At 40.8% G+C, this 20,179-nt stretch overlaps 1 protein-coding gene and 1 long non-coding RNA gene across 5 annotated transcripts in view; one reads left to right on the top strand and one right to left on the bottom strand.

Annotated features, from left to right (window-relative positions):
- The first annotated feature begins 406 nt into the window (after positions 1–406).
- The window catches only part of nrp1a (neuropilin 1a), a 197,720-nt gene continuing 177,947 nt past the window's right edge, over positions 407–20,179 (top strand). For 2 of the 4 annotated variants that reach the window (XM_063044352.1, XM_063044350.1), the window contains exons 1-3: positions 409–490; positions 1,761–2,137; positions 4,407–4,581. In XM_063044352.1, coding sequence (XP_062900422.1) covers positions 2,065–2,137; positions 4,407–4,581 — 248 coding nt within the window. In that variant the 5' untranslated portion in view covers positions 409–490; positions 1,761–2,064. Of the gene's footprint in view, positions 491–1,402; positions 1,543–1,760; positions 2,138–4,406; positions 4,582–20,179 lie in introns of those variants that run through there. The other 2 variants (XM_063044353.1, XM_063044351.1) reach the window with 2 other exon arrangements.
- LOC134344480 (uncharacterized) lies at positions 8,846–17,438 on the bottom strand. Its single transcript, XR_010017446.1, has 3 exons — positions 17,372–17,438; positions 10,874–11,009; positions 8,846–8,955 (listed from the first exon to the last, which is right to left on the bottom strand). It is a non-coding gene; the product is annotated as an uncharacterized LOC134344480 (long non-coding RNA).

The raw sequence follows: 20,179 nt of genomic DNA, 5'->3' as shown, positions 1-20,179 counted from the left end.
AGGGAAGCCGGTAGTGAGTTCCTATTCACGTTACACGGAGCCTCCCGGCTGCAACTCCTTTTGGCTGCACAGAGTATTCTGTCCGACTGGAAGCCCCGGACAGGGCATCAGCTCGTTTACACACTTAAATCAACAGGAACATGTGGGGCAAAGTCACTAAGTACAGCAAAGAGCGCAGGGAGAAGCAAAATCAGTTTAGTGTAATATGTAACATTGTTATTGCTTGTTTTTTTTATACTTTACTCAGTCGAGGTGTGGAGACTGTGCTTTGGAGCACATTTCAAGGCGGGGGGGCGCGTTTACGTATTTCTTAATTCTCACTCCAACTCCTACGCTTCTCTTTCGCGTTCCCTAACTCCGAAGCTGGCTGTGAACTGTTGAAACACAGCCACCCAGCACAGTGCAAATGTCAAAACTGACTTATATCTCCAAGGCAGCATCTCCTGGCTGGAAGTCCAACATTCCTTCCTATAGCGTATTTGCTTTTGAGGTCTGTATTTCTGAACTTGTTGTCGAGTGTGTGTGTACAGCAATAGAATGCAAAACTGAATTCCATTAATAATTGTGCGTGTCTTTGAGACGTGTACTTAGCAATACAGTGAATGCAAAGAGTGAAGTGCACGAAGCGTACACAATAATGCTTCTTCCATGCGTGTGGGACATTTTTATGACCTGTATGCTCTGTACAAGTAACAGTGCGATGTAACACTGCGTTCGCGTAAAGTGCCCGGAGAGCGATGTATGTATGCGTGTGCAACATGTGTTTAGGGAACACGGTGGATGCGAACGGCGCCCAATTTTACTCAGAGTGTGTGCTAATTCTACTCAGTGACATTATGCGTGAAATTTTCACAGCAATACTGGCAAATAAACAGCCACGTGTGTTAATATGGAGTGTGCAGAGTGTCCGTGTGTAGTGTGGAAAGATTATTCTGAATATTACGTCTTAATGTCTGGGAATTGAAAATCGAGCTTCCAAATCTCTTTCCACAAGCCGGTAAAACTAAAACAAAAGCGGGCAGGGCGTGACAAGTCTTTCTGTATTTTGCCTATTTCACAGAGCTGGTAACGGCTCCAGTCGGCGGACGCTGGCCGGCCGTGTGTGGGTGTCTGAGGGGGTCGTCGCCCGTGCCCTCGGTCAGATCCTGAACTCTTTTAATAGTTTGCTGAGCTGCCAGCGGCTGGGCGTGTTTGATTCGGTGCGCCGGGCGTCCAACTGGTCTTTATCAGAATTGCTGTTGCAGGAACTAAATCTACACTGTTTTGGCAGCTGAGACTGTTCGCGAGAGACGCAGGAGCGTTTTGAGTGACTAGCGCCGTCATCACTTGGAGCGATTCCCCTCCTCTCTCATCCTGCCTACACTTCCAACCCTATTCCATTCTACTGAAAGAGTTACGCCAATCTCCCTTCCCCTGTGAGAATACTCTTAATAGTGAACCCAAGCCACTCTAGAGTCAATTCATATCCATTTCTAAGTGTGGGTCTGGTAACTGGAGAGCGACTAAGATCATAGGGACCAGAGTACAATCAATCCTACTAAGGTTATTGAAATACTTCGCTTACCTTCACCGGAACTAATCGTCCTGTATTTTATTATTGATACTTTTCTCTATAATACGAACGTGACCAGAATGCTGTTTTGCAACCTGGATCTACATACTTATTGCTTAGAGTCAGTGCTTAACTTAAACACTTGGCTCATGTCTCCTACATAGACTTAATGCAGAGCTCTAACTGTTGTCTATTCTTTCCCCGGCAGAGACTCGGTGTGTGCTGCTGTTGTGTGATCGCCTGTTGTCTGTGAGGAGTCTCCCCCTCTCTCCGTGGAGTCTGTGGAAAGCTTTTATTGGCTCGGGATTTTAAGGAAATGGCAACGCCAGACATTGGAACAGGAACCGTGTTATCCGTAAGCAGCGAGAGGAAACCGGAGCTAAATGATTAGGATGCAAGTCGCTCAGATCTCCCAAAGTAACCAATTCCGCTAAGCGCTGGACTCGCTCCTTTTTTTTTTCGCTATCCCTCCTCTCTCTCTGCACGCAGATTTTTGTAGAACCTCCAGTGTCATGAGGAAGCACCGGGTTTTTCTCCTGCATTTACTGGCCGCAGTCATCGGGCTATGTAAAGCGCACAGGACTGGTGAGTAATGCCCGTGCTCCTTCTACTCACTACGATGTCAGCAAATGTGACTCCCTCCCCGGGACTCCCGAGCCGGGGAGCAGCGAGTTAATATTAACACCTCCAACTAAGGCGCCGGGGTCAGATCAGGTAGACCCGGTGAGATAGCCGGACAGTTAGTCTTGGAGAGCAGCGGAGAATGGACGAACCCAGCTAGCTGGGTGAAAGGCGGGGAGAGCCTTCGTAAAATAAATGAAGTTGAACGCGAGTGTGCCGAGGACAGCCTTAGCTCGGCGGGACAGGAGGGTGCGATATGAATGCTCACTGATACTCTTTTGGTATAGAGGAGGAAGTGAATTGGGTGTTCCCAAGAAATATTTCATTTGCCCGGAGAGCAAACCGACAGTGCGGGTCGAGAACGTCGTATCTCCCTCCAAACCAAAAGCGCTTTGCTCTGTTTTAGGACGACCCGGTGAGTCAGTCCTGGCGGGGCCACGACCCCAGTCCCTCCGCAGCCTCTGTTGGCGCTGGTCTTGGTGAGCGCCAGTCTTTCCCTTTGCCACTAGTTGCTACGGACCGCGGCGATGAAGAGGCGTGAATCCTTTCAACCTAAACTGAGTGAATGTTCATGTCGTTAAAAGTGAATGGGAGTGGAGGGCTCTATACGGATGAGCATCGCCGGCGTTACAGGCGGACAGGGCGAGGTCTGTATCCCCCTCCACCCCTGGTATGTGATGCCTATCTTAACCAAAGATGTGAGGGGCCGCGCCGGTGATCTGCGATTGAAGACACGCTGGCTCCGTCTTATCTCCACAGTACCCCAGACATTCTTGGCCGGTTCATAAAACCACTTGGCTGTACTTTTTAAAACCTGCCGCCTAACTTATTAACCTCGTCTGGAGGCCAGCAGCCCGTATCTCAGACTGATATTATTTATTGAGCTTAACTCGACCATTTGGAGGTGCCCCCTCCCCACCCCCTGAGCGGGGTTGGTTTGAGATTGTGCAGATCGGCTCCTTTCCCCGCGCTCCGCCTGACAGGGGAAACCACAGAAATATCCAAACTCAGCTGTCACTTCGCCTCCCTGCCGGAAAAACAAGGGGGACAAAGTGAAATAGACTGGCCTACAGAAGAAAGAAAATATACGGCTGTGGCTTAAAATAACGGGCGGGGGAAAGGATGATATAATTCATCCAATACTAATTAAAAGTCCCCCCCCCAAAAAAAAAGTTCGTTGTAAAGTATTCGTCGAATGCCAGGTCGTAAATATAAGACTCGAGTCCAAGAGAGCGAGAATGGTTTGGACATTATTCAAATTTGTAGATGGGGGCTCGGTAATAAAAAAAAATTGTGTTCCGGATAAAGATGTGGATTGGTTTGCACTGGTTGAGTGGGGCTGCACAAGTCCCGGATAGCCCTGCCATTTTCTCACCATCACAGTCGCTGGGGTTTTCGGAGGGGCGGGGGGGTGCGAGGGCCAAAGTGGCCTAGAAAGGGTTAATTCAAACCAATCTCCTTCAATCTGCGCTTCGTGCGCGAGTAATTTCATTCAATTTGGCAGGGAAGGACCATTGGGCTCGTTTATCTAGCATGACCTCCGCTGTCGAAGACAAATGAACAATCCTTACTATCCCTTTTGAAGTGGAAAGGGGCTGAAGGGATGACCTCTCATCGTCGAGCCCGATGCAGGGCGTCGCAGCGTTCAACTGCGGGTGGGGAAGGTTCAAAGGAGGCCGCTGTCCCGGCGCGACTTGAATCTGTACAAAATGAGCAGGCAAGGGCCATGTAGCAAAGCGAATTCACGAATTTATAGACAGGGCGCGTTATTAAAATCCTTTCCACCCTGTGAATCATCTTCCCCATTCCTTCTTTGTCCGGCCACGTACGTCCTTTTATCAATGGGCGTAGACTTCATGAAATCAAGTGCTGGAGAATCAAACCTCAATCTATTGCAGACGCGAATGTGTTCCCCACAGGTGACGGCTGTGGGCTGAGAAAACTAATAATCGAAAACCTTGGAAGTGAAATAGTTGCTGGCTGATTCAAAGTCTGTTCAAGTATTCTATAGGGCAGAATAAGATAAAACCAAAGTACTTTACAGGTTAAAATAAAATTCTGACCAAGTAATTGGGATAATAGAGTAAGATTCTGGCCAAGTACCTTATTAGAATAGATTAAGTTGCAAAACCTGTAATTCCAGGCAAATCAGCTGTATGCATGTTGAAATAAAGACATGCGTTGTAAATAAAGCACCGGCATTGGTTTGATTAAATGTGATCTTCCTTTGTAGATCGATGTGGGGATACTATACAGATCACAAATCCTGGGTACTTGAATTCTCCTGGATATCCGAACTCTTACTATCCGCGAGAGAGTTGCGCCTGGGTGATCCAAGCGCCCGAACCTTATCAGAGAATAATGATTAATTTCAATCCTCACTTTGATCTGGAGGACAGAGATTGCAAGTAAGTCATACAGGTTTCCAATTTATGTACAGTGACCTCTAGTGGTAACAAAATACATACAGGGACTCGCTAAACGGGAGAACAGAAATCCTACTTCGCTGTATGGGAAAGGTCAATATTCCACTTTACAAATACCGGAGTACAGAAATGTCACCCACTTTAAACTATCTTTTTTATTTGCCGTATTTACTGCGAGTTTCTATTTATAACAACTACTCCAGCACCAGTGAAAAATATTACTGTTTCAGGAATCGGGATTCATTCATGGTTGAGAGCAATCAGACAATGAGGCGAGATTATTTCCCAAAGAGACAATAGGAGTGAATATTGTGTCATTGTGCTTGTAACTCAGATAATGAGAACACAGTTCTGGTAAAGCCTTATGCAATAATTGATCGTCTTGAACTTTACATATTATTACCCATGCAATGTGATTGATGCCGTTAAAGCTATAGAGTTTATTAAAATGTGAAAGAAACAATAATAATCCCCAAGATTAACCCTTATGTAAAAATATTACAAGAAAGAAACAATGCATCTCAATAAAGACAAAATGTTGCAATCCCTTTTCCTAGATTATATTAATAAATTGAACACTAATTAGTTAGAAAAAAAATCTGTCATTATATTATGCATATTTAAATACATCACACTGAGAATAACTAGCATTCGAATAAGTTTTCAGACCGTGTCAAGTACAGTTTCCAGATACGTATTCTAATTAGTAGCACCAGCAGAGGATCCAGTGAATTGTGGCAGAAAGAGTTTTTGCAGTACCATAGCACAAGTTATAAGCAGCATTTTGACAGTTTCTGCTTTTAAAGTTGAATGCTGTTTAATGCATCTTTATATCTGCAATCCATAATGGAGCACTTCAAAGCTTAAAACACAGAGATCAGTGCTTTGTATTATGCTGTCATTTTCTATAGAAATGACTGTTGTCGGAGATGTTTTGAATTTAGTAATTTTGTTATTCATTTTTGATTTTGGTTCTTTGTTGATGTACTGTTCATTGATGCAATCCACATTGTTATGTTTCACAAGCCACTCTGCTTTCATTGTGGGATTTGATCTGTGTGAATTCTTACTCTATTTCAAAATATGGACTGATCAGCAAAAGCTTTTTTCATTTATATTAATAATTTAAAATGTTCAAATTTGAGGCTGTTAGTGTTGCAAAGGCAGATATTTCCCGCAATATTTATTCTGGCTGCATTTTTCTGATTTGTTAGAATAGAACATCAAGATAAAGCTGGGTACCTGACTAATTCATAACAGTAAGACTTTTACTGAATTATTTCTCATATATCTCTTAAGGGAGTCTACCAATGTCAGAACAATATTTTCTAATTTAACTGAAAACCCTTTAAGAAAATTCAGTTCAATTGATTTTCTCCCTCTTGATCGTATGCATCATTTTGCTGATTAAAGGCATTATACTGTATTTTTCATAAAATATACTGGAATGTCAGAAGGCAAATCAAAAAGTTATTACTGGAGTCCTGTTCATACTGTGCATCGCCAAAGGAACTGACTGATATGAGAAAATACTGGCTCTGAAAAATATTAAAGTGATATCCTGCAGGACTTGGCTGTTGATTTTGGTTACCTAATTAAAACGAGTGTAGTATTTAATTTGAGTGTAGGAGGATTGCTGGAAGTCAAAGCCACGTGGAATTTCTTTTGTTTTGCTAAATTTGGGAGCAGTTCTGGTTATACTATACCCATACTATAATCCTTGTCTGTATATATATATATGAAATACTTTGTGCAAATTAAATCTAAATATAAAAACACATAATAGCTGAAATCTATTGTAGATGTAGTTTTTGGGTAGGTGGGATAGTACGTTATTTGGAGGTGGTGTAGTTTCATCAAAATTTGAAAAAAATCTGTGGAATTAAAGCATGAAATGACATTGTGAATCTGATCAGGGAAAACTTTAAAATATACTATGGGAACATCGGTTGATACACAGTCATAGAGTCATCACATCACACAGCATGGAAACACGCCCTTCATCCCAAATAGTCCTTGCCAACCAAGATTATCATCTGAGCCAGTCCCGTGTGTTCACATTTGTCCCATATCCTCTAATCCAGAGGTTTCCAACCTGGGATTTATCGACCCTTTGCTTAATGGTATTGGTCCATGGCATAAAAAGATTTGGAACCCCTGCTCTAATCCCTTCCAATCCATGTACCTGTCTACATCTCCTTCATTGTACCTACCTCAAACCTATGTGCTGTAATTCTAGATTCCTCAACCTTGGGAAACAGACTACGTGCTTTGACTCTGTTTACCCTTCTCATGATTTTCAACACATCCATAAGATCATCCCTCATTTTCCATCAACTTCCCTCCATAACTCAATTCCTTGAGTCCTGCCAACATCCTGGTAGAGCTCCTCTGCTCTCTCTTCAGCTAAGTCTTGTCTGCACTCTTTCCAGCTTCGACATCTGATACATTTGGTAAGTTTAGATTGTATTTTTGTCGATCAAGTTTAACAGTTTAAAAATGCGCCTAATCAGAAATACTTAACTGATGGGGCTAAAATTGGCGGACTACTTCGTTCCCTGCAAAATGATGAAACACCAGTCTGGGCTTTAGGGAGCCTTAAGTACGCAGATATGCTTCATATAGAGGACTGATGAATTTCCTGTTGCTTATCTGACTACAGCCATCCAGTCCATTAGGGCATTTATTTTGCCTCCAGGGATATTTGGACTTAAATGAGAAAAATCATCCTCATCCCACCCCTTCAGGGCCAGCTGCCCCTTAAAGTGCCTGAAATAATTGAAGTTGGCTGCTCAATAATCAGTGTTGTCCTTGTGTATTGAAGACTCAGCTCTGGTTACCGCTACAGAACATGGACACAAATTCTGCTTTCCTTTATGAGGCAGCAAGCAGTTTAATGTTAAAGTCACTACTAGGATCCTCAGGAAGATTGACTTTTGAGTTGGTTGTAAAACAACTAACAAGGCAAGCTTCCGCCTTGCTCTGCGGAGAGGATAGGAATTGATTTTAAACACCATAACCCTGTATCCAAAGCAAAATTCCTTAGGTACATTCAGACTAATCACAAGATAACATGTTGAGATCCCACGGCAAATATTTATGTTTTTGCAACTCAGTCATGATAGCCATTGAACTTTCGATATTTTACCATACTTAATACCTGTCTTCCAGATATTATATCTCAGTTGCCATTTTTATCAAATGTAATTGTCGATACATCAGCTAACTGCTGTCAGTAATAGAGAAGCTCCTGATTAGCTTGCTATGTTCCATCGACTTTAATGTCCTGGATACACCAAGCTTATTCAGCACTAAATGGGAACCCACCTCTACTAATACAAAACCTTTTCGAAGTGACGAGCTTACCCTGTGGCTGACCACTCCCTCCCCTCCACATGAATTGCTGAATGACAGGAAAACAAAGGCGAGAGCCTACCCTTCTCCCATAAATCCCTTTTACAAATTGATCCTGGAACCCATAAAGAGAGTGAGAACATGCTTGCGTTTCTGGCTTTGAAGAACTGAGCCAGAATACTTTGGAACTCCAAGTGTGCTTGTATGAGGTTATATGTAAGACTGAGGAAGGTAGCAACATAGGGGTGAGAGTGCCAGCTATTGTTGATAGTTCTGAAGGGAACCACCATTGTACAGATGCTCGTGCGTTCTGTGCTTACGTAGACAAGCTGAGTGACAGTTGCCAGAACATCTGTGACTCTGCTTTGTTGTTAAGAGTGAGTCAGTTACAGACTCTGCATTCTGGGATTCCCCAGCACTCTGCCAGGGAATCTGCCTCTGTGATGCTGTGCCAACCAGGCCCTGCATACAATTGGAATCATTCACTTAAATGGAGATGCCTAATCCAGATATGAGGAAGAAAGTGTTATGTCAAGTTATACCAATTAATTAGGATACATCAGGACCAGTACATTTTGGCCCAATTAAGCAGCTGCCCCAATTAGCCAAAGTTTAATGGAAATAGTTTAAAAGGTGTAAAAAGAATAACTACCATTTAACTGAGCACAAACTACATATTTAAATGAAATACAGAACAAATTAGAACACCAACAATACTACTACAGTACAATAAAATTGTGTATTAGATTCTAATAGTTATCAACAAAGCAATTCATCCAGTGTACACTGCCGTGTTCTTTTGATTGACTATAAGTGAACAAAATCAGCGAAGGCATCCAGTGCAGATTATGCATTCATATAATCTTTTTGATGACTGTATCTTCTAGATCTTCATTTTCATTGTAACATTCAAAGTGATTATTGTTACCTTCATAGCTTGTGAAGTACAGAGATCTTTTCATTTTCACTCACAGCCGTTTCTGGCATCTTCAAGCCTGAATACTTGAAAGCACAGCAAGCAAAACAGTTCTGAGTTGTCTTACTGCTTATTTCTTGCCAACTATCAGTGACAAAGTTCACACTTTTTGAACATAAATACACAGAACTGTCGTTATTCAAAAACTGTCTGGTCTAAGCATGGTGTAATGCACGGTCTAATGGCCACACAAGTGCACACGACTGACACTAGTTAGAAACTGTTCATCACCAGTCTCTTATCCCAGTTAAGCAGCATAGTATCCCAAACAAATGAAGGGCATCCCGGCTATTTTCTCAATTAGTTTTTGTTTTTTAAGAGTTGTCCCAAATAAACAGCTGGCTCAATTAACTGATGGCCCAATTAACCAGAATCCATTGTATTTTTACTTTCATTTATTTAGTATTATTTTTTACAATGATTTTATTTCTTACCTCATTTGTAGATTTTGTAATTGTTATTAGAAGTCAGTAAAATTGTCTCTGAGCCTTCTTACAAGGTAAGGGTCATGGGTGCAATCTCAGTAGTACTGCAGCCCTGTTCTCTCTCCTGCTGCAAGTAGTTTTGGGTGAGTTCGTTTGGCCCCCTGCCTCCAGCACATGTATATTAGAACTTTAGAAAGTTTTTGACAAGAACCGGCCATTCAGCCAACAAAGTTTGCCAAATTCCTGTACACTTAGTGTGTTGAAATAACTGTCGAGTTTAGATTTGAAAGTCTCGACTACACAGCTAGGTAGTTTGTTCCATGTGTCCACAACTCGCTGCATAAAGAATTGCTTCCTAATGTTAATCTGAAATCTCCCTTTAACCAGTCTCCATCTATGGCCCCCCTGTCCTGGATGATGGATCAATAAAGTGAGGATGTTCAGGGGATAGGGATTGTGAGGCTTGAAAGGTGCAGGAAATGTTTTGAATATACTTCAATTCAGCCTAATATCTTAATTAGAGCATTTTGCTCTGCATATGGACAAAACTTTGGGGAAAAAAGGTGCAACTGAAAGTCAAAATATAAAAGAGAGGCCTGGCAATAAATATTATGGAGAGTACTTGAACATTTCTTACTTTAACCTTATTATTTAAAGTATCTAGTATGTCTGATAGAGTTTTTGGTAATTTGAGCCACCGGACATTGTTGCTGAAACTGCTTTGATTCAGAATCAATTCTGATTTACACTCCCCTGAACGTACTGAGAAATGCTTCTGACGTCCGACTAATCTTCTAGATTTCGTTAATGGAGTTAGAAGGTAGCAGGCTACCAATTCTCAGTTTCAGATGCAGGGTACCAATTCCCAGCCACTTTGTTTTTAATTCGTAGTTAAGGAAGTCATTGGAGTACCTGTTTCAGTGGCCCTGCTTAAAACTTGTATTAATTTCATAACAATGGGATTTTGAACTTTGTTCATAGATTAAGACAACATAGAAAGAGACCCTTATGCCCACTGAGTCTGAATATCAAGCATACATTTACACTTATTCCATTTTATTCTTCCCACCTTCACATCAACTCTCCTCAGATTTTGACAGCTCACCGATACACTGGGGACAATTTACAGTGGCCACTTCACCTATTCTAATCCATCAAGAGCAAACCTGCATTTAGGGTAGAGTGGAATAATTTATGTATTTACAGATGTTGCCTAGATATTGGTTTCAGGCCAGTGTCTTTTCTGATGAATGCGAGTATAATCCTCTGCAGGATGCAAGCTCAAAACCTCTCATTCTGCTGTAATTGTTGAATCTTTCAGTTGCAATACCGTAACTATTAGTCCATCTTTCATTTCTATACCCTACTTATTAGTTTTAAATAAAATTCTTAATTTTTAGGTATTATTAGTGCATGTAATTCTTGCAGTGTTCACTAATGAAAGTACAAACATGGCATCATACAACCAACCCCTTCCCATTAATAAAAAAAAGATCAAAGGTATATAACAATGACTTACATATGTCCTGCCATTCTACATAACTTTTCCTTGACGTTTGTAACAAATGTGTCTTCTGCTATGTTGGCTGTTTTAAGTTCAGCTTCCTTGATTGCAAGTTTTTTTTCATTGTGAAATTGTCAAAAACAGCCTGCCTCTGCAGAAATAAGCCAAAGCATGAAATACAAACGAGAACAGCTTCTTCCCCTTTGTCATCCAGTTTCTAAATGGACATTAAACCGACGAATACTATCTTTCTACTTTTGAATTTCTATCTTTGCACTACTTATTTAATTTAAATATTATATAATATGCAAAGACAGCATATTTCACGACATACGCTGATGATACTAAACTTGATTCTGATTCTGATCACATTCAAAGTTCAAAGTAAATTTATTATTAAAGTACATACTGTATATGTTACCATATGCTAACTTGAGAGTCATTTTCTTGCAAACATTTAAAGAAAAAAAAAAGAAATACAATTGAATTGCATGGAAAACTATATCTAAACAAAGACTGACAACCAATGTGCAAAAGAGGACAAAATGTGCAAATATTAAAAATAATACCAAGAATGCGAGTTGTAAAGAGTTCTTGAAAAAGAGTCTGTAGGCTGCAGAATCAGTGCAGAGTAGTGGTGAATGAGGTTATCCATGTCAGTTCAGGAGCCTGTTGGTTATGGGTTAATAACTATTCCTGAACCTGGTGGTGTGAGACCGATGACTTCTGTACCCCCCTGCCCAATGGTAGTAGTGAGAGGAGGACATGAGCTGAACAGTGTCTCTGTCATGAAGGATGCTGCTTTCTAATGGCAGCACTCCTTGAAAATGTAGTCAGTGGTAAGGAGGGCTTTGCTTGCTACAGATTGGGCTGTACCTGTCACATTCTGTAGCCTTTTCCATCATTTATTCCTGCCGTTGTCATTTTGTCATTAATAACTTGTTATTAGTTTGCATTACTATATTATTATATCCTGTGAAGAAATAGATTCATTGTGTTCGGAGTGCTGAAACTACAAAATTTATTCACTCTGTCTGAATCTGAGCACTGAGTTCCACGTGTGATCCTTGCCAATTGAGAACACACATCATTATGGGCCAAGAGGTATGGAGCTCTGTAATTCCGGTGAGATTGCACAGATGGAACAAATAAAGTCACCTAAGCCAATGAAATTGCAGAAAAGCAAATTGTCTAAAGAACAGAGGTACGGGAAGAAGAGTTTACAGTATATGTCAAGCTGCATATAGCAGATAAACCAGACCAGACAAAGGTAAAAATATTATTGTATCTCACTGGTGACAAGGGAAGAGAATTGTACTGTATCATGAAGCTCTAAAATGAACCTTGGAGAATGTATAACAGGCACATTGCAACGTGACTGGAAGTAAAACTGTTGATGATTACCAATTCTGTACATGCAGCCAAGAGCAGAGGAAATTCCGTCCTTAATGGAAATAAGACCATAAGCAGGCACTTGACATTTCATTGATTTCAGAGACATGCCCTTCATAGATCAGGATTTTTATGGATTCAGGGAGACAGAGGGAACAAGAGGGTTAACTCCAGAAATGTGAGCACAGACATCTAAAGCTGTGGAACTGTCCAGAGTCAGTATGGAATTATTGAAAGGCCAACATCAGGAAGTACGTGCAGTGTAGCAGGACAGAGAAGAGAAAGCACTGCCAAGATCACTAAAGTGCTGCATGCATTGTGGATGACAACATGAATGGCTGGAAAAAAAAGGATTTTTTCTGTGTGGGGGAATCTGTGTCTAATGTGGATTAGAAAATTATTTCTAGAGGTTGTGATGATGTAAAGACAATCAAATATGAACGAGCTGAACCATGTGGGGTCAGAGACAGAGAAGGGGTTAGTTCAGAGCACCAAATAAACCTAAAACCTCTCCTCGTGTCGCAGTCGTTGAATCTTTCAGTGTAGCTATTGGTGCACGGGCAACCAACTATATTTCAGCTGTATTGCCTTCCTAAGTCAAGCCATCAATGGTGAGGCAGTGCAGCTGAAACCAATGAGTCATGAGCAATCAATGTACAGTAAAGCTATACTGAAGTCAGTTGGAAGGAACTCTGAGAAGATGGTGAGCCTAAAGAATCAAGGGAGATAAGAGGTGGGTTTCATTGTAGTAGACCTGAAAGCAGTCACATTTATTCTTGGTAACATAGTGCTATAGATTCCACTGATACAGATACCCCATAACAGGACCATGAAGGTGGGTTAATGCAGTATTCTGGTTATGAAGCTCATCAACGAATATCCAGTTGCCTTTCATGGAACTATATGACAAAGTCGAAGGTCTCAGTGGGGAAAGGGGCACAGCAGATTGCACACTGGTTCTTGAATAAAAGGAAACATGTTTAAAGGAAGAGTTAGACTATGTGTAAAATCGAAGATGAGTATTCTGATGAGTAGATGCAAAGAGAAGCAAATCATGTTGAAGATGCAAAAACTGAAGCCCAAGTTGAAGGCAGCCTCCCTCATAGGGCACTTGAATAGCAGAAATTGTCTGAAATCAATTCCTGCCAAAATCAAGGCAATAAAGAATAATTATCTGAATGGACTTGTTGGGTTACAGTGTCTTCTTGAATAACAATCTGAGCAGGTACTGCTACCACCTGCATTAGATGTGGGACAGTCAGATGACTGTCTAAGAAAGATATGGAATTGTGTTGCTTTGGCATTCAGGATCAACTACAGGATCTAACAGATCAATGAGGTAGTCATAACAGACCCCGTGGTGAAACACTTTGATGAGGGGAAGGAGTTGACACTATTGGGAGGTGCCTCAGAAAACGGTCTTTGAGAGAGAATTATCCAGTTGCTTCACAAGCAAGTCTGACAGATGTAAAGGTGGATTGTGCATAAGTTGACAGGGAGCTACTTTTACCAGTTGCTTGCTTCTGCCAGTACATATGCAGGACATATGTATATGGGCGTAGTGATCAAAGACCATCTGAGCTCCTTCATAGAGGATGACCTCACTGTTATAAGACTAGTCAATGGTCTGTAATGTGATAAAATGGACTCTTGTCCTCAAGATCTACCTCTTTATGATCTTGCACCTTAGCTTACCTACACTGCACTCTCTCTGTAGCTGTAAGTAGCAGAATGTTCGGATATGACCCAAGGGCCGAGAAAGGGAGACACCGAGCAGGTCGACAGTTCACTGACTTTAATGAGAACTGTTGCAGAATTTAAAGAAAAGGACAAACAATAAATGTTAGGCCAACAGGGCTATTAGCTAAAACTCTCAGACTGAAAGTTAAATGCCAGCACTGCAGATGGAAACAATAACTAAATGTTAAGTGAATACTGCTCCTTTACAGCGTCAGAGCAAATGCTAGTCCTCTTGCATGGACAAGAAGGATAAACATGGAGTGTAAACATTGCATGGCTTCTAGTCAAGTCTCGACAAGACTAGAGCAAAAAAAAGGGAGTTAAATACCATCATAACGAAGTACTAATTAGCTGGAACGTGCAAACTCACAAGTGCAATTACCAAACCTGTTGCACAGCCCACCTGCGGGAGCAGATAGACTCCGCAGCAGAATCTGACGTTGTGACAGTTAGACTTTATTCTGCTTTGTTAATGTTTTAACTTGACCACTGAATAATGATTTCATCTGTATGAACAGTATCTTAGCAAGTGTGGTAATAAAAACAATTCCAGCATAATGTAAGGAGTTCGGACTGTTCATGTGAAGACGTGTGTAACTAACATGCTCAGCGAAGCCTATCTCAAGGGCACAAGAGATTCTGGAGATATGCTTGAGGCAGTCAGTGTGGCAAGACATATCACAATCCCTCAGACACTGGTACAGAAAAATGAGAACGCAGGATAAAGTGCACAACAGGATAAAAAGAAGTTCAGCCAGACTCACTTCTATTTAAGCAATATGTCGGTGCTTAAAGTGATCTGGTCTCCAGAGGCAAAGGGGTTTTTCCAACCTATATCAAAATGAGATAATCACACCTGTTCATGCCTCCCTTTCTGGACGAAAAGAAAGTATTTACTGATCAGAGATGAATGTGAAATTTAGGGACCAACTGCAGATCTTCATCAAAAAAAAGACGAATCCCAGACGGACCTGTGCAAAGCTCAGGTCAGGGCTACCTCAAGTAGCAGATGAAGAGAGAACCTACCAATCCGTGGCTATTTACAAGCTCAAAGGATATTTTGCCAGATGTAACATCCCTGAGGTGCTGATCGCAGTTAATAATCTTGAGTGCATGGCAGACAATTCACTAGGGCTCAGAAAATTTTACCTCTGGCCATTACTACCCTCTCCACTAGGAGGGGAGAGAAAATGGCCAGTCAATGGCTGAAAGAGGTGAAGATATAACAGTCAGACTTCCTCTTTAAGCATCTCAAATTTCTGCCATGCTCTGATCCAAGAAGAATAAATCTAGTGTCAGTACAACATTTTCTGCCATAGGGACAAACACAGACATGGCAGAAGCCAGTGGTACTTGTCACATGCAGTATGCTACAGATCATGGAAGGTCATGGCAGAGGGAGATGACCCATCTTCAAGGAACAGACACTGTCTCAGGTGTACCACCAGGAGCTTATCTGAAAGAAGTAGGTGAAACGATATCAAAAGGATGCACAACTGACCTCACTGAGTGAAGCAGCATTGTCTGACAATAGGCCTTGAATAACTAAAAATGTTAGGACTAGACTATCAGTAGTATCCAGACCACTATGTGTTAAGGTAAAGCATATTGCAACTGTACAGTTACTTTGTTTTTTTTTTGCTTTTCATTATTGAAGGAGGGATACCACAACTGTGTCAGGTTAAATATAAGATGATAACAATCATAACAGTACTTCGCTTTATGGATTGTGTTATAAGAGTGATTGCTTTCAGGAACATTATTTGGTGTGGAACTTTCCAGAACTTGTTTGCCTCTATGGAAATGAAAATTGTCCTGACTCTAAGCTCACCTTGTATTTAATTTTAAAAATCCCTTTTCTAAACCTTGAATTACCAATGAATTATAATGAAGTTAACATCTAGTTATAAGTGGTTAGAAGGGCAAATGAGATATTTACCTTTTTTGCAAGCGGGGGGGAGTTTCAAAAGGGGGAAATGTTAAGAGTGATGGGGCCACATCTAGTGTAAAGTACAAAGTTTAGATCCCCTTATTTAGAAAGGACATACTGGGTGGGGAGACAGTCCAAACGAGGTTCATTGGGCTAATATTTGGGATGAGGAAGTTTTATTATCATGAGAGGCTAAAGAAATACCAGTTAGTCCTTGAAGGTTAGAAGAATGAGTTAAACAATAGAGCATAACAGGGAAGCTGTTAAGGTGTTCAAAGTTCAAAGTAAATTTATTATTAAGTTACATATGCATCACCATATACTACCCTGAGCTTCGTTTTCTTGTGGGGATTCATAGTAAATATGAAGAAACACAATAGAATCAATGAAAAAACGCACACAATAAAGACAATCAACTGATGTGCAAAGAACAACAAACCGTGCAAATGGAACAAGAAAAAATATAGAATAATAATAAATAAATAACCAATGAGTTGAAGAGTCTTTGAAAGTGAGTCCAAAGGTTGTGAGGTGAGTGAAGTTATCCCCTCTGGTTCAAGAGCCTGATGATTGAGGGGTAATAACTGTTCCTGAACCTGGTGGTGTGGGACTCAAGGCTCCGGTACCTTCTTCCTGATGGCAGCAGCAAGAAGAAAGCATAGCCTGGGTGGTGTGGGTCCTCGATGATGGATGCTGCTTTCCTGCAACAGCTTTCCTTGTAATGGTGGGGATGGCTTTGCCCATAATGGAATGGGCCATATCCACTGCTTTTTGTAGGCTTATCCACTAGTGCATGAACTAACGATCATTTTTTATGCCGTGGACCCCTACCATTAACCATGGGTTCCGTGGACCCCTGCTCTAGTGGCAGAATCTCAAATGAGAGGAGATAGTTACAAGATTAAGGATAGGTCATTTAAAACTGAGGTGTAGGCTCTTCACGCAGAGGGTTGTGAAACTGAAATTGTTTACCCTGGAGGCTTAACATTGGTGGGGAGGAGGGGTGGTATTTAAAATGAAGTGCATACATCTTTGGAAGATCGGGGGACTGAGGGCTATTTGGATCTGGCAGAGAAGAGGAAATGAGGTCTGGTCCAGATCAGCCATGATCATATTGAATGATGGGGCAAGCTTGAGTGATTGAGTGGCCTACTTCCACTCCTATGTTCTTATGTTCCTATCTTTCCAGCGTCTTACATAGAGTTTCAGAGGTAACTTTGACATGCATCTTTCAAAGGTCCTGCCAGTAAAGCTACTGCCTCCCACCTCCAGCAACTCACATTCAGCTACCCAGACCTCCAGTGCTGTCTGCCTGGATTTTTCCTTGGTGCTCCAGTTTCTTCCCATCTCTTAAAGATGTACTGGATGGTTGGTTAATTGACCTTTGTAAATTACCCCGAGTCTAGATGGCCATTTTGAGAATCAGGATAGTAGGAAAGAGCAACACTTACAAAAGGCTGGAGGAACTCAGCAGGTCAAGCAGTGTCTTGGAGGAAAATGAAACAGTCAACGCTTTGGGCTGAGACTCTTCATTAGGATTGTAAAGGAAGGGAACAGAAGCCAGAATAAGAGGGTGTGGAGAGGGGGAGGTGTACAAGCTGGCAGCTGATGGGTGGAAGAGGTAAAAGGCTGTAAATGAAAGAATCTAATAGGAAGAGAGAGTGCACTATTGGATAAAGGGACAGAAGTGGGAAAGCAGAGGGAGATGATGGGCAGGAGAAGAGAAGGAGTGAGAGGGCTACCAGACTGAGGGGAAAACAAATGGAGGGGTGAATAGAGAGGAGAGGGGAGAATGGGTTGTAGGGAAATAGGTGGGTCATATGATTGATTACTCTGAGGAAAGCTTGACCCAAAATGCTGAATGTGCTCATTCTTTAAGGTAAGAATATATCAGATTATGATATCTGTTAGCATGGGGAAAGACAGCAGTGGATATTTGCATGCACTGTTACAAGAGGGATCAAATGTCTTCAATAAGGGAGCGATAAAGTTAAAAAATGTCAAGACAGGAATTCATGGAAGAACTCAAACCACAGGCAGGGATCCAGTAAAAGGGTCAGAGCTATTGAGTGTATTTTAAAATTTATAGCATGACAGACAGGGTCCTTCAGCAATTGAAGTCATCATGTCAAGTAAACTATTTTTAATTCAAAGAAATTTGTTCCTAGTTTGTAAGTGTTAAAAAAGTTTTTTCAATATGAATCATTGAGTTACTAGAGAACCTGTTCAATGGAGTAGTTTAAGCCAAAGACAAATTGTAGCAGTGGTTGTCTCAATGCACGATTTCAATTAGGATCAAATCCTCAGTGAGGAAATGAAAAAATAAAGCTAAGTTCATTTCAACAGAAGAACTGAGTGTTACATTCCCTGTTCTCCTTCTATTTGTTAAATACCTTTTTAGTCATTTACCTTCACCCATAATACACACTTGTATAATTATTTATCACTGTGTGATGGTTTATTACTACGTGATGGCTTGTTACTGTATGATGCTTGGACATTGTATGATGGTTTGTCACTGTATGATGGTTGAGAAGGGAGCACAGTAGTAGTCAAAAATGAATGGCAGGGGCGTACTTGGTGCAGAAGTGAAATCAGGTAAAATTCCAGAGAGTATTACATTGAATAACTTTACACTGATTGTGGTCAATATTGTGATAGTTAGGAGAAGTGAGCTAACTGGGAGGTGACCTAATGCTCAAGTAAAAATGTGGGTTTCAAAAAATGTTTCTAAATTTGTGGAGTAGGATGGAGAAACAAGAATTTCAAGCGAGAAATCTAGAGGGAAGTGGTTGAGATACCCTGAAAGCTCTCATACCATCTCTGGGACAGAGGAAATATCTAAAAGAGTAATTTGAGAACAATGGACATATTGGGGATTAAGGCTGTAGAGGCAGTGTTTGTTGGCCTTAGAGAATTTGAACACTGAAGATTTGAAATATAATAGAAAAGGCAAAATTCTGGAACTGTGAAGTAGAAACTGAAAATGCCAGAAGTTGACAGATCAGTCAGCCTATGTGGAGAGTTAGCTATTATGCTGTCTATTTCTGACAAGTTCAGTATTTTATTCTTTAAATTTAACATGCTGAAGACACAGGGAGCTTCGTGGGTCAACATGGATGGGATGATGTTGGGAGTGAGATATAGTATTGTACAGTGCATAATAACAAGTGGATTTTTCAGAGAATGATGGATGGAAAGTCACGAAGGATAACGGGAGAAATTGAATCTTATGATAAAAGATTTCAGTGAGGCTGAAAGTGGGGCAGCGGTCAGGATGGGTGGTAATGAAAAGGCACAAGATGGTTTCTTTGCTGATGTATAGGATATGGGTTTCAAGATCCGCTCTGAATCAAACAAAAAGCAATAGTTTTGACTTTCTTTTAGCCTGGTAAAGGAGGATGGAAAACCATTTAGAATGAATAGCATTTGTAACAAGGATCAAAAGTGATGGCTTCTGAATTTCCATTGTTCAAATGGAATTTCCACAACACAATATCAGAAAGCTATTCTAACAATGCAGAGATCTGTGGAACTGGCAAGGAGGTACAGTTCTGATCTAAATCTGGAGTGCAACTTTGGAGACATTCCTAAGGAGATTGTAGTGTACTCTGAGGCTCAACTGTACTGTCAAATATTACTTTCTGTGTACATGTAAATTTACAAATGTACTGCTCTTTTAAGGTGATGGACATAGCATTTGTTTACATATAACAGTATAAATCCAACTCTTCTACTTGCAAACCATGTTTGTGGTCACTAACCAGTACAGTAATGTGATTTTGCCTTAACATCAAAAATATAAATAGAGCTACTGAAATTAATTTACTTAACTGACATTGGATTCAGCACCATTACCATTCAAATCCAATGCAGATTTAGAGTACTACATGGGATGATAAAGTCATTAACCTGCAATGTTTCACTGGCAAGTTAATATGTTAATTCAGCTCCTTTCATAGTGGGGCTCAGTGGCTGTCCTATGCCAGTTCCTCAACAATGTCAGTAAGTAAGTACTTAAAAACTGTGCTTTACAGATAATGCACATTTTGAAATTACACCATGAATCCTAACATATAATAATTGTCCTTATATGTGAAATAGATGGGTTAAGACATCCTATATATTAAAAGTAACAAGAATTTCAGGCAATTATATTTCAGTATCACATGGAACGACTGAGACCAGTAATTTCTACTTTTTGTAAAAATGGCTTAGATTTATTTGAGTTTAAATAATTATGTCCTATTTCCTAAAAT

This window comes from Mobula hypostoma, chromosome 3 (assembly GCF_963921235.1).
Source record: "Mobula hypostoma chromosome 3, sMobHyp1.1, whole genome shotgun sequence".
NCBI lineage: Eukaryota > Metazoa > Chordata > Chondrichthyes > Myliobatiformes > Myliobatidae > Mobula > Mobula hypostoma.
Note: the sequence above shows the minus strand (reverse complement) of the source record. Positions and strands in the feature narration are given on the sequence as shown.